Genomic DNA, 26506 nt, shown 5'->3' with positions numbered 1-26506 from the left:
CAAGGAGATCTCTCAGCTTTCTGCCAGGAGCCTCTCACATAAAATATAAAAGGCATCAATACCATTGTAGGGACACTGGTGCTCCCTCCTCACTGCCTGAGGCCAGGGGCCAGCAAAAATCCACCTCCTCACTGCCCTCCTAGTGCCCACCAGCAGCAGAGAATCCTCTGACACATCCTGGGGCAAGCAATTCCAACCAGCCCTCAGTTATCCATCCTGTACTTCCCTAATATCCAACCAGCCCTCAGTTATCCATCCTGTACTTCCCTAATATCCAACCAGCCCTCAGTTATCCATCCTGTACTTCCCTAATATCCAACCAGCCCTCAGTTATCCATCCTGCATTTCCCTAATGTCCAACCAGCCCTCAGTTATCCATCCTGCATTTCCCTAAATCCAACCAACCCTCAGTTATCCATCCTGCATTTCCCTAATGTCCAACCAGCCCTCAGTTATCCATCCTGCATTTCCCTAATATCCAGCCAGTCTTCACTTATCCATTCTGCATTCCTTAATATCCAACCAGCCCCCAGTTATCCATCCTGCATTTCCCTAATATCCAATTAAACAGTTTTCACTTATCCATCCTGCATTTCCCTAAAATCCAACCAGCCCTCAGTTATCTATCCTGCATTTCCCACCTCTCAGTTATCCATCCTGCATTTCCCTAATATCCAACATCCACTGTACTGTAACCCACTCCTCTGTGTCCTATCCAGCAGGATCACAGAGAACAAACAGATTATTCCCTCTTTTGAAGGCATTTAAGACCATTTTCATGCCTCACTAAAGTCTCCTCCTGACCTGACAGCACCAATTCCTCCTCCCTTTCCTGAGAGGCCACAGCTCTCCTCAGTTTTTGCTGCTGGATTCCTTCCAAGTGCACCTCCTCCTGCCCAAAACATCATCCCCCAAAACTCCACGTGGGGCTACAGGCCTTCCACAGCCCCACACCAAACCCCCAAGCTCTGTCACGTGTGCCTGAGAGCAGAACTTGGCCCTCTTTTAATCCCATTGCCTCTATCAGCCATGTAATGTTTTGCACATTATCACCCCAATTATAGAGGCTTGTAGGTGATAATGAGATTGCACTGGATATATTCCAGCAAAGCACATTCTAGGTTTTACTAACTTCATTAACCAAGAAAAGCTGGTTAATGGCTGAAAAGTGCAATGATGCACATAATCACACCAGTTGCTTTGCTACTACAATTATATTATTAAGATGGATCTTTTGAGGTACAATTTTCATGTATAATTAGTGGGTTATCCCTTCAGGAAAAAAAAAAAAAAAAAAAAAAAAAAAGAAGTAATTCAAAAACACCCAAAGGTTTGAGCCAAAGAGTTCTTGCTGAAAACACAAATGAAGTCATGATCTCAGGTCAGACTCTGAAGGGGATTTGTGAGAAAACAGGAGTGCAAGAATTTAGAAACTTAACCCAGGCTCCTCGAGGATGTGAAATGCCAGAGCTGCAATGCCAGAGCTGCAATCCACTGGCACACACTGGGAGCACCCAAACTCAGTGGTGTCCATGGGTACCCAGGCTGTGATTTCTGAGAAGACAACAGAGCCCAGAATGTATCAGAAATGTGAAACATTTAGACTGATTAAAAAATTATTTCTCAGTGTTTTAATGACTTCTGTAGTCTTCAGTTGTTTATTTTCTTGGACATCACTGTTCGTCCCAATAGAGACAATTTCAATTTCAGATCAAGAAACCAGCACCACCAGGCAGGCAGGACAATGGAGAACCCTCTCCTTACTCCTTTACCAAATAACAAAACAGAAAACAAGTGTAAATTTACACAAGCAATTTCCAAGTGCAAGTCTGATTTTTTGGATTGCTTTTCTCTTTCAGCTAAATTGTGTTTATCAGCTTGACAGAAAATGCAATGACTGTTTTTCACTAGGAATTTTTTACTAATTTAATTGAGTTGTCAGGAGAAATGCTATTATCCTCACCATGTGAAATTAATATATCAGGAACTTCTCTACTGTCTTGCATGTGTGCATGACATTTATATGGATCATTGCAACTAATACATACAAATCTCTTCTGCTTGGTAAAATTTCACACAATAAAAAAAATCTTCAGAACTGAATTTGTGATTGCCTAAAAGTCTTTGAATTTTGCTGGCTCTGCCAAGGAGCTTAGCAGGAGACTTTGCTGGATTTAATCAGCCAGCCAGACCTCAGAAATTCTGCTGGAATTCTTGTTGCTATTAGAAATATGCACTAGCATTTGCTAATTCAGTTCAGAACTGATTCAGAACCTAAAAGCAATAAATCTTCATGCAAGCACTGAGCTCTCTCAAGGATATCCTGGAGCAGTGATTTTTTTTTTTTTTTTGGAGAGGAGGAATACATAAAGGAATGTAGAGTGTCTAGCCAAAATTTTATTTGAAATACTCTTTTCAATGAATGCAGAGACTTGTCCAAAACAGAAAACCTCTGATTTTTCCCAACTGCATTGACTTGGCTTTCCTCTTCCAAGAGACAAGAAATCAGGGGCAGCAGGAGATGAACAAACTCTTGGCCACCCCCTTTTAGTAAGGAGGATTTTCATCACTGATATTAAACAGGAGTTTAATCTGCACTGTGAGTCACCAGGACATCTTTCAGTGCCTTAAGAGCTCTGTGGTCTCCTGAAATCTTATAAAACTGCCAACTTTGAGAAAAACTGCAAGTACTGTGGCAAGGCTTGCCACAATAAGCACATCCTTAATGTTTGCTGGGTTTATAATTACTCTGGAGTTAAAGGAAAGTGTGAAACAACATTACCTGCAGGTGAAGCCCACTGACACCCCAAAATTCAGCGTGTGAAACCTCCAAAATACCCCCAAGAGGCACAAACCTGACACAGCTGCTGGGGCAGACTCTGCCAGAGGCACAGGACAAGAACCTGCCAGGACAATGAGCTCCAAAAATGAACTCCTGGCTGCAGAGGAGAGCAGCAGGCTGGGGCTGAACCTCAGCCCTCCCAGAGGCACAGCCAGGTCACAGGGGGTGCCAGCAGCTGGGCAGCTCAGGTTAGATCAGAGAGCTCCTGCTCCCCAAAAACGTGAGCTTGAGGCCACAGCATCACAGAATGGTTTGGGTGGGAAAGGATTTTAAACCTTGCCCCAGCCCTCCTGTCACAGGCAGGGACACCCTGCACTAGAGCAGGTTCTCAGAGCCTCATGCAGCCTGACCTTGGATATCCAGGGTTATCCAGAGATATTCAGCAATAATAAAGTTCAGTAATATGGACTGATTTAATTCATACAAAATTGTAAAATAAACACACCTCCTGTGCCATTTCAGGCTCTTTGCAGAAGTACCTGGTTCTCCATCTCAACATGGATTTGCTGTAAAGGGAAATCACATTTGACATTTAGGAACTGAAGTGCTTATAGCATTTATTATTACATTTCCCTGACATATTAATAAAATTCATAAACACAAACTGTTCCTCAAAAAAAAAATAAACCAAACCTACCTTTTGGTTTTCATAAAAAACCATTTGATTTTCTCATGAGCAGTATAAATTAATTTCTATGCCACTTTGACACCCCTCTCCATAAGTTCTGCATATCCTCAGGACAAATATGGTGCTGCTGATAATCATTTAAAGCTCTTGGCTTTATTTGTGTTCTGCTCTAGTTTGGATGGGCAAGTCAAAACCCTGGCTGGTTGTCTATGACCTTTGCATTCTCCTTTAAATTCCATGCATTTGCAAGAGATGATGGAAGAGCTGATAGTATCTACTGTTTATCAGCCACCATAATTAGATTAGACACATTTTTGATTGTAAAAATAGTCTCGTGATGGATTTTTTTCCTTATTTTTTTGCAGCTTCTATATTCAACACTTTCAGCAGTGCTCTGATTTTAAAAGTCCAGGAAGCACTTTGTCTCCTTCAGCTGACAAACTCTTCTGGGGGGAGAGGAAAGTTTCCCTTCTCCCTGCACTGTCAGCCCCCAGAGCATGAAATCTCCTCTCATCCTCTTTGCTGTCAGCCCTGGGGAGGCTCAGCTGTCCCCCTGCACACCCCTGGGCTGGGCACTCTGGGCTCTGCTGAATGCTCAGCTTCACTTGATCTTGGTTCAAGGTGCCATTGCTGGAGAGAAAACAAACCAGGGGAAATGACAGCATTTTGCTGGAAATTCAAGCACAGCCATGTTTAGGTTGCCCATATAACTTTCTGCTGTGATGAGCACATTACTTACTTGATGACAATGATGTATTCTTGGAAGCACCTTTTCTTTTCTGCTCTCAGCTCTTTCCTGTGGTCTGCATGAGGTGGAGCAGCAGTTCTTACAGAGCTGGCTAATGCTGTGTGCTGTTCTGCACTTTCAGTGGTTGAAGCAAACTGAGACACAGCTAAAAATGCATCACATTCCCCAGCAGCTCTGTTGGCCTGGGTAAACTTTTGCTGCAATTACCTGAGGACTGTCATGTAACTCTAAAATGAGTGATCTGGACAGTCACTCCTGCCCCCAGTGCAGTGAAGGTTGTGCTCTACACCCTGTTAAAGAAACACCTGATGTGTTTGGTTATGCTGAAATAGCCCCTGGGCTCAGCACAGATCACACAAGCTGAAACCACCACTGCCTCCTTTGCAGTCACATTTCCACCTCCTTGAAGGATCAGCTCCTTCCACACAACAAAAGCAAAAGCACAACCTCTAAAGAAAGGCTCCCAAAACCAAAGCCATGTTCTGTGGCTGGCTTTTGCATCCCTAATCCTCCATCCCAGGGAGGCTTTTTGCCAGTAAACAGAGGCCAGGATGATTTCCTTACCCCTCTTACCAACTCAGCTCAGACCCTCCTTTCCTTGGAGCCTGGGATCCCCCACCCTCCTCACGGCCCTGGCAAGGAGCAGAGGCTCCCTCCCTGTGCAGCCCTCCCTTCTGAGGAGGGAAACACCAGAGGAAGTTAATCTGGTGAAGTTAATCTCCCACAGGAACATCTGATGCCTTGAGGAGGCTGACCTAGAACAGAGACGGGACAGAGATAAAGAATGAAGTAGGGATTTATTAGGAGGCCTCAATGGATCCACCTTGGGCAGGACAACTCAAAATGGTCACAAAATGGATGACCAGCCATGGGGTCTCACACTTTTATAAGTTTTGGTCCATTTGCATATTTGAGCTAATTGTCTAATTACAGCTTTTGGTTATGAAGTTCCATCCTTCTTCTTTTCTCTCTTCAGCCCACGCTGTTTGTGCTCTTGGGCCTGAGATCTGGATTAGCTGTCTTTGGGTCCCCAGCTAGAGAAGGAATTGTTTTGTCTACTTATTCTGTGGGAGTGCTCACCATCCCCTGATGTGAAGCCCAGACCCACACACTAAAGCAGCTCAGAATCTGAAAAATAGAAAAGCCAAACCTGAGGCATCACATCAGTGCTGGGGCCTCTGAGCAGGCCCCAGGCTGAAGCTCTGCTTCCATCACTTGTGTTTGTATCCTCCTCTGAAACCTGACTCACCCATGTCAGTCCCACCAGCTGCTTCCAATCTTCTGCACAGGACTGCTCTGTGCTATAAACTTCAGCTTTTCAAACACAAGCATCATCAGTTAAGCAAAAGCTTTAGATAGGATTGCTGAACACCAGGCTGGGAGTCCAAGCAGCACAGGGCATATCTTCCCTGTGTCAGCAGACACCTCGTGTATTTTCAGTGCTGTCAGAAACAAACCACTCCTTGATATTCCAGAGAGGGGGGAAAAGTCTTCTAGAAGTGGTGCTGAAGCTAATATTTTTAAAAGACCCTTCCGAGAACTTGCCAGCCTCCTGGGGGAGCTTGTCAACATCTCCCACATTAAATGAAAGCCACTTTAAAATCCACAGGGGTTTTGAAGAAAAGCTGGAACATATCAAAGCTGCAGGGATGGCAAGCTTCACAACGTGCACAATACATCAACACTTCCAGGCAGTAAATCCTCCCCAGCCTCAGGGGAGCTCTCAGCCCCCCAGAGTAAGCCCTTTCCTAATTTATCTCTCAAATGAACTGCTAATCTCCTCTCTAAACTTGACAGCTGTCCTGCATGCACTCAAACCCCTCTGTGCTTAAATCCTTCTATCGTTCTTGTTAAGTCACTTGTTAGATCATTTTTGCTTTGATACAAAGAAAAAAAATCTTTCCTCCAGCCCCAAACAAAGGCCTCACTCACCTGCAGCTGGCACAGCCCCAGATTTCATACATCTATATGAGTGTGTGTATTCCCAGGAGCAATCTTGGACCTTACAAATCCCTGTGGCCAGTGGGAGCTCCCCCAGCAGTCTCCCCAAGCAGATTTCTCAGACCCCAGCAGATCTGGTGGCTCCCCGTGCTCAGATCAGCTCGAAATTCTGACACAGTTTCTCTCTGCACTGAGGGAGCAGAGAACTTTCCCCCTGGCTGGGCAGAGCTTGGCTGTGGTGCTGAACTCACAGTGCCAACTGTGCTATTTGTTTGTCACTGCTGCTCCAGATGAGAGCTTGCCAGGGTAGCTGTGCAGCCCTGCCACAAGAACTCACATGAGACACCCCCAAGGCACCTGTGCTCCTACACTGCCCAAGCCCGGACAAGGGGTCCTAAAGGGGACTCTGGCACAGTCAGAAATAATCCCAACTTCCAGCTGAGGACAGCAGCAGTTTTTCATGCAGTTCTCAGTGCTGCAAATGTAGAACATTTCAAAGCACACCAAAACACCAATCCTTCCCAGAAGCAGCTGTTCATCCATTAGCTCTTCTTGACCACATATTTTATTTGCTGCCTGAAACTGATGAGGAGTTTCACCAAGACATTGATTCATTCCAGTGTCAACAGTGGGATTCCCTGCTCTGGGACCAGCACTGTGCCTGGGTGACCCCAATCAGCTGGCACGAGCTTGGTGCAAGCCTGACAATGCCTGACAGCTCTGAAGGGACCTGAGTGGAGCTGTTGGGTCTTTGCTCAACACCTGGAACATGCAGGTCCATGGGCAAAAGTCTGGACAAAGAAAGTAATGAAATAACTCCTACAACACACCCGAAACACTTGGATTGCCAAGGCATGTGAGCTGTGCTGAGCTGTTGGTCAAACAGGGGATGCTGTTACTGCAGTGCTGGTGACAGGTGTCTGTCCTTCACAATATTTTCCCCAGTGAGGATGTTTTTTTATGCTGCTCCAGGTTCTTCATCACAACACAGGGTCATGTAACTCTCTGCCTGTAGCTACACACACTTCTACAGCAGTGATGTGAAATTATTCTCTCTGCCTCCTAAAATGTCTACAGAAGATGAGATACAACAATTGCTCCAGGAAGTGATGCTCAGCCACTCTGACTGATCACCCTGTGCCCTGTCACCCATCTGTCACCTCTGCCATTCCCTGCTGGCTCCAGTGCAAATCAGGCCCTGGAACACTCCAGTGAAGAGGGCAAAGGTTTGTCACATAACTGCATCTCAGGGATGAGCTCTGGGCTGAGCCTGACACCCCATGACAGTGAAATGTCCCTGTGGTCCCCCAGTGCAGAACCGTGTCCCACACAATGTGGTCTGGAACAAAACTTCCTCTGTGAATGTTTTCAGTACTGAAGGGAGTCCCAGTGAGTTTCAGACAGAGAATTCATGCTCTGAAACTCTGACTCCAGCCAGCTCTGTTCCCTGCAGCCATCCCTGTTGTTCCCTGGTCCTTGGCACACCCACTTCCCAGGTATTTCATGGGGCTGGGGAGGCAGATCCAGCCCCCAGGGAGGGATTCCTGATACCTGAGCTTATGAAACCTGCCCATTCCAGATGCAAACAAAACACACTGGAAAGCTGCTTTACCTGCCAGAGGAGCATCTGTTAGACTGACAAATCAGGGCTGTGCACAGGGGAGGGATATTTACTCCTGACAAAACCCACCCACCCTGCTCAGCCCAGCAGCTCTCACCAGGGGCTGGAAATTAACAGGATCTTTGCATTGTCAGCTCCTCTTGCCCAAATGGAAAAGCACACCTGATGCTTCCCGAAGGAGGATCTGGTTTCTGGGTGGCCTGACTGGCTGGGAACCATCGGGGCAGCAAAGGGGGTTTGCATCTCCTCCCCACAGTCCCTTGTCCTGCAGCACAGCACCTGCCCTGCAAGGACTGAGCAGAGGGGTGAGGGCTGGGCCACCAAAACCTGGGCTCAGCAGGCCCAGCAGTGGGTGCTGAGGGACACTGCTGCCTGTCCTGCTGCCCAGGGTGTCTGTCCATCCTCCCACTGCACACAGAGCGCTCACAGGCACAGCATAGCCAGGCCCATCCCTTCCTAGAGTTCAGTATTCCAGACTGCTTCCCCACACCAGAGCTGCACTCCAGTGAGGGCTGTAACTCACCTGAGACCCCAGCCACGCCTTCTCTAATTCAATTAATTAAAACCCACTTCTAAAAGGGGTGTAAAGAGGAGATCCCCTCTGCCCCACACAACTTATTTGCACAGTGGGAAGGCACCTGCTGCCCTATTTATCTCCATGAGCTAACAAGGCTCCCTCCCATCGGTACAGCGCTAAACTTGTTCTGTGCCCGCAGCGCTCTCCGGCGGGGGGCGATTCCCCCCTGTCAGTGCCGGGCCCTCGGAGCGGCACGGCCCGGACCTGTGCCTTGTCGGGTCCGGCTCGCACGGGCTGCTCCCGGATCATCCTGCGGCTCCGCTACCGCTCCCCGTCCCAATCTCCTTCCCGGTCCCGAGCCCGCTCCTGATTCCGGTCCCAGTCCCGGTCCCGCTCCTGATTCCGGTTCCAGTCCCAATCCCGATCTCCGTCCCGATCCCACTCCTGATTCCTGTGCCGGTGCCGGTGCCAGTCCCGATCTCCATACCCATCCCCGGTCCCGATCTCCATCTCCATCCCCATCCCAGTCCCCGTCCCCATTCCGGTCCCCGTCCCCCGGTCCCCGGTATCCCGGTCCTGATCCTAGTCCCGATCCCGATCCCCATCCCCATCCTAGTTCCGGTCCCGCTCCTGATTCTGGTCTCAGTCCCAGTCCCGATCTCTGTCCTGATCCCACTCCTGATTGCCAGTCCCGATCTCCATCCCCGTTCCCGATCTCGTTCCCGAGCCCCATCCCCCGGTGGTTCCCATCCCAGTCCCCCGGTGTCGGTGTCCCGATCCGGCCGCACCTGCGGGACCGGAGCGCGCCCCGACCGCAGCTGAGCCACGCCCCCTTCGCCGCTCAGCCAATGATCGCGAGGGAGCTCTGGCCGACAGCCAATGGGAGCGCGGCAGCCGCGCCCCCGCCCCCTACTTGAGGCGCTCCGCGCGGCCGCGCGATCGCAGAGGCGGCGGACGGGAGCGGGAGCGGCCGCGGGCTCGGAGCGCCCGGTGCTGCCCCGCACCTGAGGCGGGGCCGCTCCCATGGAGGCATTCCCGGGCACCAAGCTGGAGCAGCACCGGCACCTCCCGCCCGTGGAGTGCCTGCCGGGCGCCCGCTACGGCGGCCGGAGCCACAGCGCCTGCGGGAACGTCTTCAACTCCTGGAACGACTACCTGGGGCTGGCCACGCTCATCACCAAGGCCGTGCGGCCCGGCAAGGGCTTCGGCCCCGAGCCCCCCTCGGTGGTGGTAGCGGCCGCCGTGCCGCCGGCCGAGGAGGAGGAGGAAGAGGAGGAGGAGGAAGAAGAGGCGGCGGTGCCGTACTTCGAGGGCGCGCTGGACTTGCACGACCTGGAGCTGTGCGGGCATCACCACCATCATCACCACCATCACGGCGAGGGGCTGCTGGAGGAGCGCTTCGCCGAGTTCAGCCCCTTTCCCGGGCGCGGCGGCCCCGCCGCGGTGGTGTTCGACTGCTCGGGGGAGCACCCGGGCCGGGAGGGCTCTGCCCACGCCTGGGGCGGCGTGGTGGTGGCGGGGCGGCTGCCGGCGCACCCGCGGGCCGCCTCCCGCCTGCTCAAGCCCGAGCTGCAGGTCTGCGTCTTCTGCCGGAACAACAAGGAGGCGGTGGCCCTCTACACCACGCACATCCTCAAGGGACCCGACGGCCGCGTCCTGTGCCCGGTGCTGCGGCGCTACACCTGCCCCCTGTGCGGCGCCAGCGGCGACAATGCCCACACCATCAAGTACTGCCCCCTGTCCAAAGTGCCGGCGGCCCGGCAGCTCCGGCACGCCCGGACCGCGCTGGGCAGGAAGGGCCGCTAGCGGCCGGGACCCCCGGGGCTCGCCCCGCGCCCCCCAGCGCTGACACTGCCCCGGTCCCGGCCCCGGACCCTGCCCCGGGGCGGCCGCTGCGCGCTGGAACGCGCGGAGCCCGGCGCCGGGCACGGGCACTGCGAGGCGGAGATGCGCTGTGTTTGTTTATTGTAAGAAAAAATATATCTATATGTGATTTTTATGGAGACGGCGAGGTCTGACTGGGTGGGGGTGCGCGGGGGGTCCGGGGGTTCAGCCCGCGGCCGGGGAGGTGGCGGGGTCCCGGTGCCCGCGGCCGGGGGCTCCCGGTGCCCGCGGCGGGGCAGCGCCGCCTTCTGCCCCCGGCCGGCCCGAGCGCTCCGTGCGGAGGGAGAGCTGCTCTTTATCGCCAGCTAATAGCAGGGTATTAATTAGGGTACAACGCTCCGCCTTTCGGCTCTTAAAGCAAACATCCCAGCGGTTTCCTTGGCCGGTATTAAAACCGGTGTGCAAATCGCCATCGAAGCTGCTCTCGGTGGTTCGCTCCTGCTTCCCGGGATCGCAGCGTCCGAGCGGTCAGCCTTCCTCCGGTGGGCACCGATGGCGCTGCTCTCGCTGGTCCCCGTGTGGAATACGCAGCTTTAGGGAAGGTCTGAGGGGAGAAAACATCCAAGTGCGTGTTTGAAAACGTGCTGACTCTGGGCTAGAGAGCAAACCGAGCCCTTGCTGCCGGCAGAAAGGCAGTGAGAAAGGCAGTGGAGCAAGCTTTGATGCAGCTGTGTTTGTGGTGGAGAATGGGGGAAGCCTGCTTGAAAGAGACCTGGACAAAGCAGAAAGCTGTGACTGTAGGAGAATGGAAGAAAGGGAGGTTGTTTGTTTTCAAGAGTTCAGAGAATGTGGCTTTAACTCCTTGCAAGTAAAAGAGATCTACCCATGTGGATAACAAATATCCTTAACTCTACACAGACTGTTCAAAGCATAAGAATTAGGCTGAAGTCCTGGACCGCTCTGGGTGATGGCAGTTCCTTGGTACTGAGTATCAGCCAGGGTTATATCACTTCTAATCCCAAAGTGAAAAAAAGCCTTTTTTTTTTGGTTCGTTTGTCTGTTCCTTGTTGCTATTTTGATTTGGGGTTTTGTTTGTTTTTAGTTGAGGTTTTTTTGGGGGATTTTTTTTGTTTGTTTTGTTTTGAGTTTTTTGGTTGTTTGTTTTTGGTCTTAGTTTTTTGGGGGCTTTTTGTTACCCAGAGGTAAGACAAGGAGCAGCAGCAGTTTGGAGTTTAAGAGTACTCTGGAGCAGAGAGATGGGTGCTGGAGTTTTCAGGGCAGAGGGTCACACTGCTGTGAAGCAGAGAGGTGAAGAGAGCCTTGTGGAGGAACTCTGGGACATCACCAGGAAGATGAGAAAGGAGATGGGACAGAAAAAGGGAACTAGGAAAGTGAGGAGTAATCCACACTTGATTGGTTTCCTTTTGAAAAGCTGCTCAGCAGGGTGGCAGATGGGGTCAGGAGAGCAGGACAGTCAAGGAGGGAGTCAAAACATGTGTGGGATGGGCTGGGGATGAGGACCCAGGGTTCATTAGTCACTGCTGTTGACTCCCAGCCACAGCAATTAGGAGGGAGAATCTGATTTTGTGTGGAAGTGTTCCCTTAAATCTCCATGAGATGGCTCCAAAGATGGTGTCAGGTCTAATTATCAAATGCAGTGGGGTTTGCATTAAGTAACACTCAGTGGCTGCAGCTATCCTTGTGCTAAATACATTACATTTTGTCTCCTGCTCTATGGGGAGTGCACCACAGGCTCTTCAAAGCTGTTCAAGTTAGATGTGTTTGGTTTTGTGATTCCTGGTCCACGTGGGTTTAATCTGTGTCCATCACACATTAGAATCGAGCTCCAGTGTGATGCTGTGGGAAGAGTTTTCTTCTGTACTTTTGTTACCTCCTTGTGGGAAGTTTGAAGATCCTTATATACATTTTAATGCAGTTGACTGTTACTGGACACAAAAGCAAGAAAGATCAAAGAGAAAACCTGTCTCGGGTGTTTTCTGAGGGTTAACTGGCCGGGCTGGATTGGAGGTGTTTGCCATGACCCTGCCCCTCCTCTCTGCTCTTTCCATTCAGCTGCTGTGCAGCACCAGCCCTGTAGCAAGGCCTGAAATCCCTCAGGATAACAGCAGATCCTGTGTCCTGGATGGCACTGGCCTTCTGCAGAGCCTGTGTGAGAGGAGAACTTGTGTCCACAGCCTGTAGCTCCTGGTTCTGTTCTGCAGGGAGCTGCAGCCTTGCTCTGGAAAGGCCAGGAGCTGCCTGGCCTCGCTGCTACCCAGCACTGGGCATCTCATCAAAGGCTTCACAGGTAAAGTGGGAGAGTAACAGCTTCAAGACCAGTTGGGGGTGGGGGAGGTACAAAAAAAAAAAAACAAAAACAAACCTCGGACTACTGCAGAAAGATGACAGGATTCAGCAAAAGCCAGCCTGACAGCAAGGCTCTTCAGTTACTTTATGTAATCATTCAACAGGACAGCTTGCCCTTTAAAGATTTACAAGTGTGAGTCTAACAAAGACTAAACCTTAAAGGATTTTTTGGTTGTTTTTTTGAAGTAAGCTCCAGTGATTTGTGGTGTACCAGCACACTCCTTGTGGCACTGAGTGAGCAGAAAGATGCTTGTTCTTGGTCACTCTGAAAAGGTTATTACAATAGACAGTGTTTGTATTGCTACTTTGACTCCTTAAATACAGGGAATTGTTTGCATTAGTAATTTAAATTCTAGGAACAGCAAAGAGCTTAATCTGAAATCTATGGAAAGTAAGATCCTATTTTCACTCTTCTACAGGCATTTGCAAATCAAAATATTATGGTCACCTGTTTAAACTTGTGCATGTAAGTCATGGAATCTTTTCTATAGTGATAGTCTGGCAAGAGGAGGAACATAATATTGGATAATCATGCTCAGCTGGTGCTAGTTTTGGCAAAAAGTAAGCTACTTCTAATTAGAAACTACTTTCAGGTGTATAGGAAACTTGATTCAGCTGAAGTCAGGTAAGTCTGGGCCCATCTTCAGTGGAAATTCTGTTTGGGCAGGTTGCTGTCACTCTGCTGACCAGTGCCTCAGGTAGATGCCATAGGACCAAACCACAACAGCTATAAAATGTCTTTTTTTTTTAATTTATTTTTTTAATTTTTTTTTTCAGTACCAGTTTGACCCACCAGATATATAGATTAATTTTTACTGGAGATGAGTTGCTAAGAGTTGCATGAGGAGAAAGACACAATCTAAAATGCCTGTTTTCTGGACAAAACAAGTGATTCACTAAAAATGGAACAAGGTTTAGCAAAGCCCAAGAGAGGAAGGGCTAACAGAACTTTAAGTGCAGCAAGGGAGGTTTTGATTAGTAAAATGCAGTAGAATAGTTTGTAAAATCTCCATTCTACTGTAATTAAAGGCATTAAATTTATTTAAGAGGAGAACCAGACAAAGTGTAGAGCGTTTCAGCTCCAGCTGGTCCTGCCATGGCAAAAAAAGGAAGAATTGGGTGTTTTTGTTACTCCACTTGAGTGCCTACTTCTTGCAATGCTGCAGTAAACCACAGGATGGGCACTAGTGCCTGAATGAAAGGTACATTTTGGATCTTGCATTTCACTGACCCAGTGCCTTCCCTCTGTAGGCTGGCACCACTCAGCAGAACCCTTTAGCCACAGGAGGATAACTTGCTTACATGCAGCAGCTCCTGCCAGTGACAGCAGCCCAAGGACAGGGAAATGACAGAGATATCTTTCATTTACAGCAAGACAAGCCTGTCTGAGATGGCTCCTGGCTGGCCCCCAGCCCACCCCAACATCCTCCTGGCCCTCCTCATGGCCTCACTGAGGTCACCAAAGTCATGACACGTCCTGGGCTGCAGTTGTGGCTGTGCCTAGTCAGGAGCAACACCACTGCACCCTGCCAGTTCTCATAAATATGGATTTTGTAAGAAAATATAAGTTTTTATAGGTAAAGCACTCTAGAGAAAGCTTAAATATAATGCCAATTATGCCCACTTCTGCTGAGGACCCTGATGTCCCTGCCCATGGGCCGGGTCAGTGTCTGGACTGCTCCTGGAGCAGGAAGGAAACAGCACTTCCCATACCTGACACTGCCCTGCTGGAGATTTATTTTAATCCAGCAACATTTGCACCCATTCAAACAGCAGCAGCCTTAAGTTCTGCCTTCTAAATACAGCCTGTCACAGTTTGTGTTCTTCTAAGGTTCACTGAAAAATTTAGCTGTTTAAGGGAATGTGACTCAAACAAGGCAAAGATTGACACAAAACTCATTTGGCAACATTTTCACATTACCAAATTTTGTGTTCATTTTAATGATGGAGATGGAGGTTTGAGCTGTTGGATTTGGTCAGCAGGGATTTTTGATCACTGTCAGTATTGTGTCTAAACAGAGCAAGCAATAAAATAAACACATATGCATGCCTGCAAAACTCACATCTCTCCAGCCTCTCCTCAAGCTGCCCAGCCCTGAGAATGTAACACAACATTACCACAATCTCAAATAATGCAAATTAATAACACAGATTGGGAAGCAGCTTTAGCTGGTGCAGGGATGACTAACACTCATCCCTGTGTGAAAGTGTCTTTGTGTGGATACAATTAAAACTGTGCAACTGAAGGTATAATCACTATTTACATATTACAAGGCTGGAGAAAGGCAAATGTTGTGCCTGTTGTTGATAACAGGCTGAAAGGACCATCTGAGAAAGCACAGGCCAGGTGGTATCACTTCAGTTCCTGGGAGAATCAGAGGAAATCCTTTCAGAACATCTTTTTGGGGACATGCAGAAGACAACTGGGAACAGCCAGAATGGAATTACTGAGGGTAAGCCATGCCTGGCTCACCTGCCTTCTACAATAAAATATCTTTGTGGACGAGGGGAGCAGCACTGGATGTTCTTCATCTCAGCTTTAACAAGGTTTTCAGCACTGTCTCACACACCATCCTTGCACCCAGCTCAGGATGCTGCAGCCCACATAACAAAGGGGGCAGAAAACCTGCCTGGATGTCCAGGCTCAGCACTGTGGGCAGGGGCTGGGCTGGGACCATCCTCCAGGCCTGGAGCAGCCACAGGATGACCCTGAGGTGGGATCCCAGCCCTGGGGACACACCTGGACAGGGCTGCTGGCCAGAGGGATGGCCAGGAGCCTGCTGAGCTCAGGAGGGAGCGGGGCAGGGGCCTGCCCAGCCAAGGAAGGAACCCTTGCCGTGCCAGGCTGGGGGCTCAAACAGGGGAAAGGTGAGCATGAGCCAGCAGAGCCCAGGCTGTTTGAGCTTGGATCCAAGCCTGGAGAAGGGAAGTGTCCCCCTCAGTTCACCTCATCTTTCCTGTGTGCTCTTTGGGCTTCCATTCCCCCCACACAAGGACTCAGCCAAATTTGAGTTCAGTAGAGGACCAACACAGTGTCCAGGGCTGGAGCACACGTCTGGGAGGAAAGGGTGAAGGGACAGGGCCTGTTCAGCCTGGAGAAAGGAACACCTCACAGCAGTCACCCATTTCCTACTAGAAAGTTCTCTGGATAATTCCAGCTTTCCACAGTAGCACACAGAGAGCAAAGAGACAGGGCAGAAGCCAAAAGAGAGAGGTTTAAACTTTTGAGGGCCACAAAAACGACCTCCCCAGTGAGGAAAGGCTGGGGTTTTTCAGCCTGGAGAACAGAAGGCTCCACAGAGCCCTAACTGTGGCCTTTGAAGGGGGCCTGTAACGTGGTCATCATATTGCAGAAGTTCCACACCTTGGTGATTTCTCATGGGCAGCTCCTCACAGCACTGACTCCTTCCTCTTCACAGCAGCCAACAAACTCCAGCTCTCTCCTCACCCAGCTAAGCCACTCTTTTATAGCACTCATCATTACTGGACACAGCTGTGGCCTGTTAAGGGCAGGGTTGTTCCTAATCTTTGGTGATCAGTACAGCTGCAACTCCTCAGGTGTGAGACTGCCTTCTGCACTATTTTCTTACATTCCATCCCTCCACACTGTAAGAAGGATGGGCACAGATTTTTTGGCAGATTTTGTTGTGATAGGAAAAGGGGTAATGGTTATAAACTGAAGGATGGTTGATTCAGATTAGATACAAGAGGTTTTTTAAACAATGAGGGTGGAAAACACTGGCACAGATTGCCCAGAGAAAGGGTGGATGCCCCATCCCTGGAAACATTCAAGCTCTGAGCAACATGATCTATTAAATATGTCCCTACTCATTGCAGCTGAGGGCTGGACTGGATGTCCTTTGAGGTCCCCTTCCACCCCAAACCATTCTGTGACACCGATTTTTCACTCTGGAGCAGGCAAGCACTGGAAGAGGCTTCCCAGAACACTTGTGCAGTCCTCAGCCTTGGAGGTCTTCAAAACCACACTGGACAAACGTGGTTCTAAGTAACACAGGAATTCCACAGCCAGCACTGGAGTGAGCTCCTGGCTCCCCTTTAACAGCATCCAGTGACACAGAATGCAAGGACAGCAGGAGGAGGCTGAAGAACAGCAGCAACCCCTACTCCAGATCGAGTAAGCACCATAACTGGATGGCTGCTGGTCTCTAGTTCCATCTTTTTGGGACTGTATAAAGAACAAAAAAATACAGCAGCATTCTTTTCTATGCTTGGAAAACACTACTTGTCTGAAGGAGTCATATGACTCAACCAACAATGACAGGATCCAAAGACACAAAAATCAAGCACTGAGAAGATGGCTCTGAGAGCAAGTTTTTTCCCAAGAAAACTACTGGCCCTGGATAACCCAGAAAAGGGCAGGAAAAGGACAACCTGTTCACACACCAGATTTCTCAGGTGTTCTCACCTTCTCCTTCAGCTGGTACAGAACAGGTCTGAGAACAGAAAATTGTTGTTCAACAACTGTTCAGCATGAACACATGGTGCAGGACTCACCAAAAAGTCAAGACACTGCAGCAGCTAATTCCTTAACTTGTTTATTTATCATTGAAGAAACACACAGCAGCAAGTTCTGTGTTGGCTTCAGTGTGACCAGATTGTTCCTTGTTGTTACTGCACCCCAGCTTTAAAGTCAACACAGCCATTACTACAAATCACTTTTTTGGAAAGGGAAAGAATTGACCCTGAAGACAAAGAATTGGGGGGAAAATTGAACAATTTCTCCAAAACCACACATTTTAAATATGACAATATTTATAAATCCTTGAAAGGCATGAATTATCCAGTAATGGAAAAAGCAGTTGTGATATTGGCAACAGAAAGTACATAGCCATATGCTTACCAAAACACAAATTGTAAAAGCTGCAAGTTTGATTTGTACACTGCAGCAGTGTGTACATTACTGGAACAATGACTGCAAAGTGGCCTCAGAGGCATTATGGATTCAAGTAAATCTACAGAAAATATCCCAGTGTAGCTAATTCACAATGTTTATTGTATTCAATTCAAATTTAAACAACTTACTGAATTTAGATAGTGATAAAATATCTCAGAAAGAGCCTGCCCTCAAAAATACCTATGTAAAAGAGGGCTTTTCTACTTTTTGGCTAATTATGCAAATTCTTTTAGCTCTGCTTTTTCAATAATTCCACTGTGTGAACAGAGGCGTTTTCAAATGCGTGTCCTGTGACAATAATACCCCATTCCAAACTAAGAGAGACTAAAAATAAAAAGGGCAGCCTGTTTTTGGTGCGAAAGAGAAGCTGTACTGAAGACAGCTGTTGGGCTTGCTTCTTTTTATTTTAGCAACAAATGACCCATGAAATAAGCATCATTTGAAATCTCAAAACCTGGCATTCAATTTCCAACCTTCTGCTGTGAGTTTTGTGCATGATCAATCTATATGAGTTAAGTAATTCATGCTTTCATGTTACCTCAAAACATTGGTTAAAGAATTCCAATTCAGAATGTTTATAAGCACAAATATAATCTGTGGATTCCATCAAATCAAAGCTAAAACATCGGTTAAACTCTGTGATTCCCACTTAACGTCGTACAGTGGTCCACCCTTCTTCGTCTGTCTCGTTTTTAGTGCGGCGTGTTTCACGCTCCTTCTCTGCTTTCCAGGATCCCTTCTCCTTCTCCCCATCCCTTTCTCTCTCTTTGGATGCTGCTGGGGCAGCAGAAGTTGGAGGAGCAGCAGGAGCAGGGCCCGAGCGCCGCGGCGGCTCCCGCTCCTCGCCGCGCTCTTCCCTCCTGTCGTCGGCGCGCCGCCACGAGCTCGCTGCGGTGCGGGGAGAAAGAAAAACAACTCAGTCACGCTCCAGCAGCAGCCTGCAAGAGCTCCAACAAACAGCCCCGACCCTGGCACTGGGATTTACTGATCCTCAGCCCTGCCACCAGGAACACCATGACAGTGGCCAAATACACGTTTTAATTTTATAGGAAAGTACAGCAGAACTACTCAAACCTCTTCTCGGGTTTGGGATTGTGGTGAGCAATCCAAATGTCATCTTTAAAACACAGGAATTGCAATTAGAATGTTCTACTGATGTACATGGTCTTATGGTGTAGAAATATATTCTTATATTAGCAGAATTAAAATCACAAAAGTGTCTCCTTAGAAATGACTGAACCCTGAAAACACAAATCCTGACTTAAAAACATTTGTGGAAAATGTTTGCTGTTATTAAACGAGAGGAAATTGCTCTTCAGCCTACTGGAATCAGAGGTAAAATGGTACTGAATTACATTACTCCACTGGTAACAGCATCCACCCACCCTTTACTGCTCCTTTCTACCAAAAGGATGCTAAGAGTGCCACCCGAGCTGTGTGTGAACAAAGCTGTGGCAGATGCCAAGAAGTCAAATCCCAAAACTTCTTGATACATTAAAAAAAAAATCTCCACACTGAGAACACTCTGCCTTTCTGTCAGCAGCACTCCTGTGTTTGCTGCCATGTTTTGTTTCAGCCTGCTCCCAAGTGCAGGAGCACCCACATTTGGGACAGAGATAAAATGAGATTATGAAGGTAAGAATGCCAGAATTGGAAGATGTGGTGGTCCCTCCAGGTTAAATGGATTTGCTGTTAGTGTATTTTTAGAACACAGTAAAGGATTAATAAATATATGAAATTAATACAGGTCTGTCATCAAAATTAATACCATTAATAGTGTGAAACCCTCATTCACAAATATTTCTGTCACATTTTAATGGTTTTAAGTGAAGGGTTTTAAGAAATTACTTTCTGGGATGTCTGCCTTGATAATCTGAACACAAGGACTACATACACCCAGAACACAATCCTATGAGAAGTGCATATTTGAAATGTTATCCTCCTACTGTAGAAGTGAAATGCTACTAAGATGGAAAACACCACAACTACAAATAGTTAAGGTTCCCTGAAGAATTCCGTATTGTGCCAAAGGTGCTTTCTATTATTTTGTTTATGGAAAGGCACTTTCAAGCCAGGCTGAAAACATAACCCATTCCCATGTGAGCCCTCCCCAGCCGTGTCAGGACTTTAGGGACACTAAAGGAACGTACGCTCTTCCCGCTCGGATCGCAGCGGGACTCCTCTCCTGAGGGGCGGCTCCCTGTCGTCACCACGCCGGTCTCTCATGTCACGGCCACCTCTGTCCCACTCCTCACGACGACTCGAATCTCTCCAGCTGGAAGTTTCCTCAGCTGGCCCTCTCCTCCAACCGCCTTCATCCCTTTGGCCACGCAAAATGTAAAAACGAAATGTTAGGATTTTTATCTCTGCTATGGAAAGGAGCAGTAATAAATCACAACACAGATATTTACAGACTTAGTGGGTGTCTATTTAACATACTTCCAAAATTGGTTTTGTTTTTCCGGAGCCTAACATGGAATTCTCTTGATAATAGGTTAAAAAGAAAAATTTAAAAGCATTTTAAGCATTTTGGAATTCCTCCCGTAAACAGATATCATCCTAAAAATAACAAACCAAAAAGGTCCCAAAATGCCTCTATCCATTTGCTGCCCTAAAGTGCTTAGTTTCACACAAACTAACCCTTGTTCCTTTCACTCAGCAATTCCACGTTATTTCTGTATCAGCAGGGCCCTTTTTTCTTTTTGCAGAAACATTCTAGAAGTACTTAAACAGAGCAGTCAGACCTGGGACGCCTGAAACGATCGTCTCGATCAAAATCTCTCTCCCTGTCGAATTCCCGCTCCTTCTCACTTTCATCCCGATCTTTGTCTCGATCCCATTCACGGTCTCCCGAAGGTCTGGAGTCTCGGGGAGGGCCCCAGCTGTCCTCACGAGCCTTCTCTCGTTCTCTCCACCCCCCTGGAAGAAAGAAACACAGTCAAAGGAGTTTGTGACTGACCTCTGATCTCTGTTGTAGACAAAGAACCCTTCACTTCCGTCACAGAAACTGGTTCTTCAAGTTCTGACTCCTGAAGATGCAACTCAAGATGTTTGTAAGAAGTTTGCACACAGGAGGCACAGAGAAAACCCCGTGCAAGCTGCTAAATGTAAAGCCAGTAATGCACAGGGCTGCAGTTCAGCAGAGCTGGCTGCACCCTACAGTTTTCAGCCAGAAACCACAAGGGTCTGGTGCAAAACAAGTAAAGCAGAAGCAAAGGGTGTAGCCCAGACAGCAGATTCCTTACTGAAAATCCACAAGTGAGGAGATTTTAAGGAAGCAGATTTTTAAAGAATTTACTGCTTTTTAAAGCACTACTTTAAAATGTGACTTTTGTTACCATCCACTTAACACAGTGCACTCTGCAGTACTGCTCAGTTATTTATGAATGGGAATTCTTTATTATGTAGCCTGCTTTGGCTTTAAATAGGAAAAACTGGAATGCAAGTTTTGATATTTATAGTAAGTTTTCTAAATGTTTGGATTATTTAATTAGTGTCTATGAAAGCTGACATGGTGCCTGCCAATACCTAAGTGAAAAGAACCAGGAAATCAAAATAATATCTAACATTCAAATGTCATCAACAGTTCTGAAAAGAATCAGAAACAGCTCTAGACACCACCAACGACACTTAAAATAGAAATAAACAATACAAGAACAGGGTAATTCAGATTTTAAGGGACCTCAGAAGGTCATCTAATCCAAGCTCTGCTCTAAACAGGACTCTCAGTAAGGGATAAAAACAAAAAGGGAATGTTAAAAACTTTATCTCTGTACACACAGGAAGTGCTTTTCAAAACCACACCCACTTGAAAGAAGTATCAAAATCTTCCTTTAGAAGGAGATAAACTTTAGACACATGGAAGTGGTAGGGAAAGAGTCCAAGGTGTGCTAATCTAGTGAGAATGCTACCAGCAGAGCATTCAACTGCATATTTTGCTTTTGCACACAGGGAGGTGACCAGTGTTAAGTGTGTGACCATCCGTATCTTCCAGACAAGCAAATTTTTTTTAATTCAACCAAATGAAAAGGTTTAATTATGCTAAGTGGAGGAGTGTGTAGCCATGATATTTTCTGAAAAATCCCTTCCTTAGGATTTTTTCTCCTGAGAAGCTGAGAGGCCTCAGGAACAAAATGTAACCAATGGTTATCTGCTGCTGTGGAATGCAACAGGTGCATCTGGGATTGGGCTCATGTGCTTGTTTCTAATTAATGGCCAATCACAGTCAGCTGGCTCAGACTCTCTGTCTGAGACACAAGCTTTTGTTATCATTCTTTCTTTTTCTATTCTTAGCTAGCCTTCTGATGAAATCCTTTCTTCTATTCTTTTAGTATAGTTTTAATATAACACATATCATAAAATAATAAATCAGCCTTCTGAAGCATGGAGTCAGATCCTCGTCTCTTCCCTCATCCTCAGACCTCCGTGAACACCATCACAGGAGTGTCCACATAAGCCAAATTAATCTAGATGTTTTCAGAGCCGATTCTCCCACCTCTGGTATCAAGTATGTTACACCCCCTATCTATGAGGACAACACACACTTTGGAGGGAGGATTATTGTTTGTTCCTGTGTTTTACCTGGTTTACCAAACGGTCTCCAGGGACCTGGCCTGGAGTCCTCACCGCCACGCCACGGGCCCCTGTCATCGTCTCTCCTGGAGAGCCTGTCATCGTCCGCGTTGCGCCAGGGTCCCCTGTCCTCATCCCGCCGGGCCATCCTGTCGTCATCCAGCCCGCGCCGGGGCCCTCTGTCATCATCCAGCCCGCGCCGGGGCCCCCTGTCATCATCTGCAGCCCGCCAGCTGCCCCTGTCATCATCCAGGGCACGCCTGGGGGGCCTGTCCTCATCCAGGGCCCGCCGGGGCGGCCGCTCGTCATCCAGCCCGCGCCGGGGCCCTCTGTCGTCATCTGCCGCGCGCCAGCTGCCTCTGTCATCGTCCAAGCCGCGCCGAGGAGGCCTGTCGTCATCCAGGGCGCGTCTGGGTGGTCTGTCATCATCCAGGACACGTCTGGGGGGCCTGTCATCATCCAGGACACGTCTGGGGGGCCTGTCATCATCCAGGACACGTCTGGGACCCCTGTCGTCATCTGCAGCTCGCCAGCTTCCTCTGTCATCATCCAAACCACGCCGGGGCGGCCTGTCCTCGTCCAAGCCACGTCTGGGGGGCCTGTCCTCATCCCCTTCTCGCCTCGGGGGCCTGTCCTCGTCCCCTTCCCGTCTAGGTGGCCTGTCCTCTGCTGATTCTGGAGGGCGCTCCTTGTCATCTGCAGGAGCACGCCTGGGCAGATCGTCCCCTCGCCGGGGCAGATCGTCCCCGCGGCGGAACGGTCGGTCATCGTCTCGTGGATCTCCTCGACGCCAGTCTCTGCAAAACCACAGGGAACGACTGAAAAGTGGAAGGTGACATCCAGGAAAGCTTTACATCAACAGCATCAAAACCCTCAGGGCCATTTCTGACTGCACCCTCTTGGTGAGTGGCTCCAGACACAAAGTGTGCAGTTTCAAAATGCACCTTTTAACGCCCTCCATTGCTATGGGAAAGCAGTAGGTCACTGCTGCTACAGCTTCAGTGAAGACTCAGCAGTTCATCATCTCCTTTCAAGCTACAGTTTGGACAGTCCCCTGTTGGTTATCTGCTGCAACACCACAGAGAAGAGGGCTGGCTTCTACACCAAGCCTAATTTGGCAAACTTGACCCAAGTCTGAAAGAATCAACACTAAATAACCCCACAACCATCAATTAAGTATCCCTCTCTCCAAGCACATGCCAACCCTACATACCATTAAGTCTACTGTCTACAAGATTTTAAACATACATTTAGACCATAAACCCTGTTTTTGTCACCACATTAATTTATTTCAGGAAACTAACATTCCTCAGCAATAAAAAAAAAAAAAAGAAACAAGAAATAGAACATCACAAAAATGTACTGGTACCTGCTTCTTGGCAGAAGCAGAGAAGCTGCACTGGGGTTAAACCTCATGGATTAAAAAAAAATAAAACACAAACCAAAACACAACAGAAAGAACATCCCAAGGTTTAGAAATCCACTATGCTACTAAAATGTAAACAAAAACTAGCAATGACTTGTTACAAAACAGCAGATGTAGGACTTGAAGAGGTGAGAACAGAGAGACAACAGTTTGTGACAGCTCAAGAGTCTTGAGAATTTTGAGGAATTGCAAACAGTGCATTTCCTGGGTTTGGAAGAATAATGGAGAATGCAATTATCATTGATCTGTGAGGTAAAAACCAAGACATGGAGATTGTTAATTTCCATTTAGATTCAAATTGGATAATCTTCCCCTTTGAAAAATCTGATTATTTTACCATAAAAGACATGTAGAAGAATGGTTATAATGTTTATCAGATGAACAAGTATTTAATTCATTCAGATACTGTCTCAGGGTCTAGGATTTTTAAATCTAATTTTAAATTATTACTTTTAAACTACCTCTACTCTAATCCATCTCTAGGAAAGTTGAATGAGAAATGACTAAGACAAGCTTGCATCACTCTGTGTGGAAAAAACCAAATCCATTGAAGCATACAAATAAAATTAAACACTTCACAAAATCACAGAATGCTTTGGGTTGGAAGAGACCTTGAAGATCATCTCATTTCACCCCCTGCCATGTGCAGGGACACCTTCCACTATCCCAGGTTGCTCCAAGTCCTGTCCAACCTGGCCTGGAACATTTCCAGGGATGGGGCACCACAGCTTATGCAATATATTTGTACTGAAAGGCTTCATAAAACAGTTTCATCCAATTGTTAGATTCTACAGTTCATGACAAAGTGGATCACTACCAAGAATGGCAACACAGCTTTTAAGGAAAGATGGAATTCTATTTTGTTTATAGAGATCATGCCCTTCTAAAACATTGTAAGAAATTACTAGAGAGAGAAAGAGTCGATAAACTTGCTTCCAATGGAGTCAGAGCAAGCAGTAATGGATTTAAATGGCTGTATTGGAAATTAGGGTTAGACATTTACAAAAATCTATCTACCTACAAGGCTAATTAAGCAAGAAAACATACTGCCAACTGGAATCAGCAGTGTTATCTCCATCAGCACAGGCTTTTAAGAACAACTAGATGTGCACCATCAGAAATATTTTTAGCTACAGTTCATCCTGATGTGAAGCAGAAAAACAGACAAATGTTAAAAAATCTTGTTTTCTACAACTGTATAAACAGTTTTCATTATTAGTGAACATATCCAAAATAAATGTAAACAAGTGTGGATATTTTTATATTTTTAAAGTTCAAACTTCAATTCATAATATTCTTCCTTCAGAAATCTATCCCTCCCAGTTCAATACAGTTCTTCAGAACTTAGTTTAATTTCTGGCATGTGTTTTCTGCTCTGTGGCTTACTCTGGGACTTCACAGTTACTATCAGTTTTCTAATTGGAAAATCTCTGTACAGGAACACTGTACTTGCTTGTCATCCTTCTCCATTCTGTATTTACAGAACTGACACCAATGTTTGAGTGGGAGAGAAGTTGTTAATTTAAAAAGGAATCCAAGGAAGCATATTGTTTATCACACACAGAAGGTGTCTGCTGGCCTTCACATATCTAAGCCAAATAAAACAGGAATGTTATCTGAGCGTGGTTCCAAGATAAAACCTCTCTCTCATTCTGAGAGCCTTACAAAGCAACTTTTTAACAGAAGGTAACTTTCAGAGATGTAGAGGCATGAGATGCTACTCAGTTAGTGCAGCTTTAGCACCAAAATGGGAGCCTATATTGATCCAATGTAACTGGGGCTTGGTAAGCCCTGATTACCTCTCCACTGGTGCTCGACGCCACTCAGATTCCGGCTCCCCTCCTCTTCTCCAGGAGCTTTCTGACTCCCTGTCACCCCAACGAGATTCCTGCATGCCAAGAGAAATTAGGAACATTCTCTTTGAACGTTTAAAACAAAGATTTTCAACATATATTTCACTCTCAAGCATGTTATGTCATTAAAAACTCACTTGTCACACTGCAGAACGCAGAACTGTCAAGAGTTTGAGTAACTAAAGTATGGTTTTAACTGACTTTATTGTTTCTGCTGCAGTTCAAACAAAAACATGGTTCCCCTTGTGCCACACACTTTACCAGCAGGGTAGGATATATGAAAATACACTAAAAAGTTTATGAGAAGTGTATGAATAATTGAACAGCTACAGTCATCCACAGCCACTACCTGTTGACACAAAAGAGATGTTCTAACAGTTTCACTTTTCCTGGGCCTTTATAAAACAGGAATGAACTTAAGTAATTATTTGCTTTTGTGCTTTCTGATCTCATCAGGAAATGTAACTGAATACACTGAAAGCTCTCTGTGGCAAGAACAATTTTGCTCCCAATTCCTCAGTGCACAGAAGAGGTGAGGTATCGGTGATTCACACAGGTTGCAGGGCAGAGCAATAATCAATCTGTATTTTTTTAAATAAAGTTAAAATGTCTCTCTCCATTGCCAGACAAACTATTTAAATGGATTTTTACGCCTTAATTCCACCACACAAAACTACTTAGCTAAACTATCCAAAATACCTGATTTCACATAATCACACAACCTCTTTATAAGAAGGGTATTCCAGTTTTAAACCCCTCTTTGAAAAGTGCTTTTATTCATCAATATGGCTTAAACATGATCTTGTATATCCACTACTTTGTCTCCTTAAATGCTTTTGAAATGACCCCAAATAACAACGGTGAGCAAAGAATCCCAAAACTGCAAATGGAATTTCTGGAGTGGTACAGGTATCTCTCTCACAACCTGGGCCAGCTTTTCCATATAATCAAGTGCCCACAGATAGGAGACCTCTTATGTGAAAAATACCCATCATGATTATTTACTTGACAGACTGTCAAAACAATTTATATAAGCTGATAACTTATCTTCATAGTGTTCCTCAATGAAATATGTATTAAACAAAGAGAAAGGCTGTGGGGGATGAAATTTAAAACTAGTTCTATTGAAAGGTAAATTCTTAAAAAGTGGGAGTGTAGAAGGCTTATGGTATTTAATTACATTCTTTTAAACCATTAAACAGTTCTAAGTAACTTTTGTTGTTTAATTTCCTGTTGGGTTGGGGTCACAAGT

The 26506-nt window shown here is 46.9% G+C and overlaps 2 protein-coding genes across 2 annotated transcripts in view; one reads left to right on the top strand and one right to left on the bottom strand.

Moving 5' to 3' along the window:
• Window positions 1-9237: 9237 nt before the first annotated feature.
• Window positions 9238-10300, top strand: NANOS1 (nanos C2HC-type zinc finger 1). Its single transcript, XM_054637697.2, has one exon. The coding sequence runs from the start codon at window positions 9321-9323 to the stop codon at window positions 10101-10103; it is 783 nt and encodes a 260-aa protein (XP_054493672.2). The 5' UTR covers window positions 9238-9320; the 3' UTR covers window positions 10104-10300.
• Window positions 10301-17028: 6728 nt separating this feature from the next.
• Window positions 17029-26506, bottom strand: part of EIF3A (eukaryotic translation initiation factor 3 subunit A) — a 29293-nt gene continuing 19815 nt past the window's right edge. The window contains exons 18-22 of the mRNA XM_054637091.2: window positions 25201-25289; window positions 21985-22772; window positions 20148-20322; window positions 19554-19723; window positions 17029-18291 (exon numbers count right to left, since the gene is read on the bottom strand). Coding sequence (XP_054493066.2) covers window positions 18053-18291; window positions 19554-19723; window positions 20148-20322; window positions 21985-22772; window positions 25201-25289 — 1461 coding nt within the window. The 3' untranslated portion in view covers window positions 17029-18052. The remainder of the gene's footprint in view (window positions 18292-19553; window positions 19724-20147; window positions 20323-21984; window positions 22773-25200; window positions 25290-26506) is intronic.

The sequence above is a fragment of the Agelaius phoeniceus genome, chromosome 9 (assembly GCF_051311805.1).
Source record: "Agelaius phoeniceus isolate bAgePho1 chromosome 9, bAgePho1.hap1, whole genome shotgun sequence".
In the NCBI taxonomy this organism is placed as follows: Eukaryota; Metazoa; Chordata; class Aves; order Passeriformes; family Icteridae; genus Agelaius; species Agelaius phoeniceus.
The sequence above is the reverse complement of the archived record's forward strand: the minus strand, read 5'-3'. Positions and strand labels throughout refer to the sequence as shown.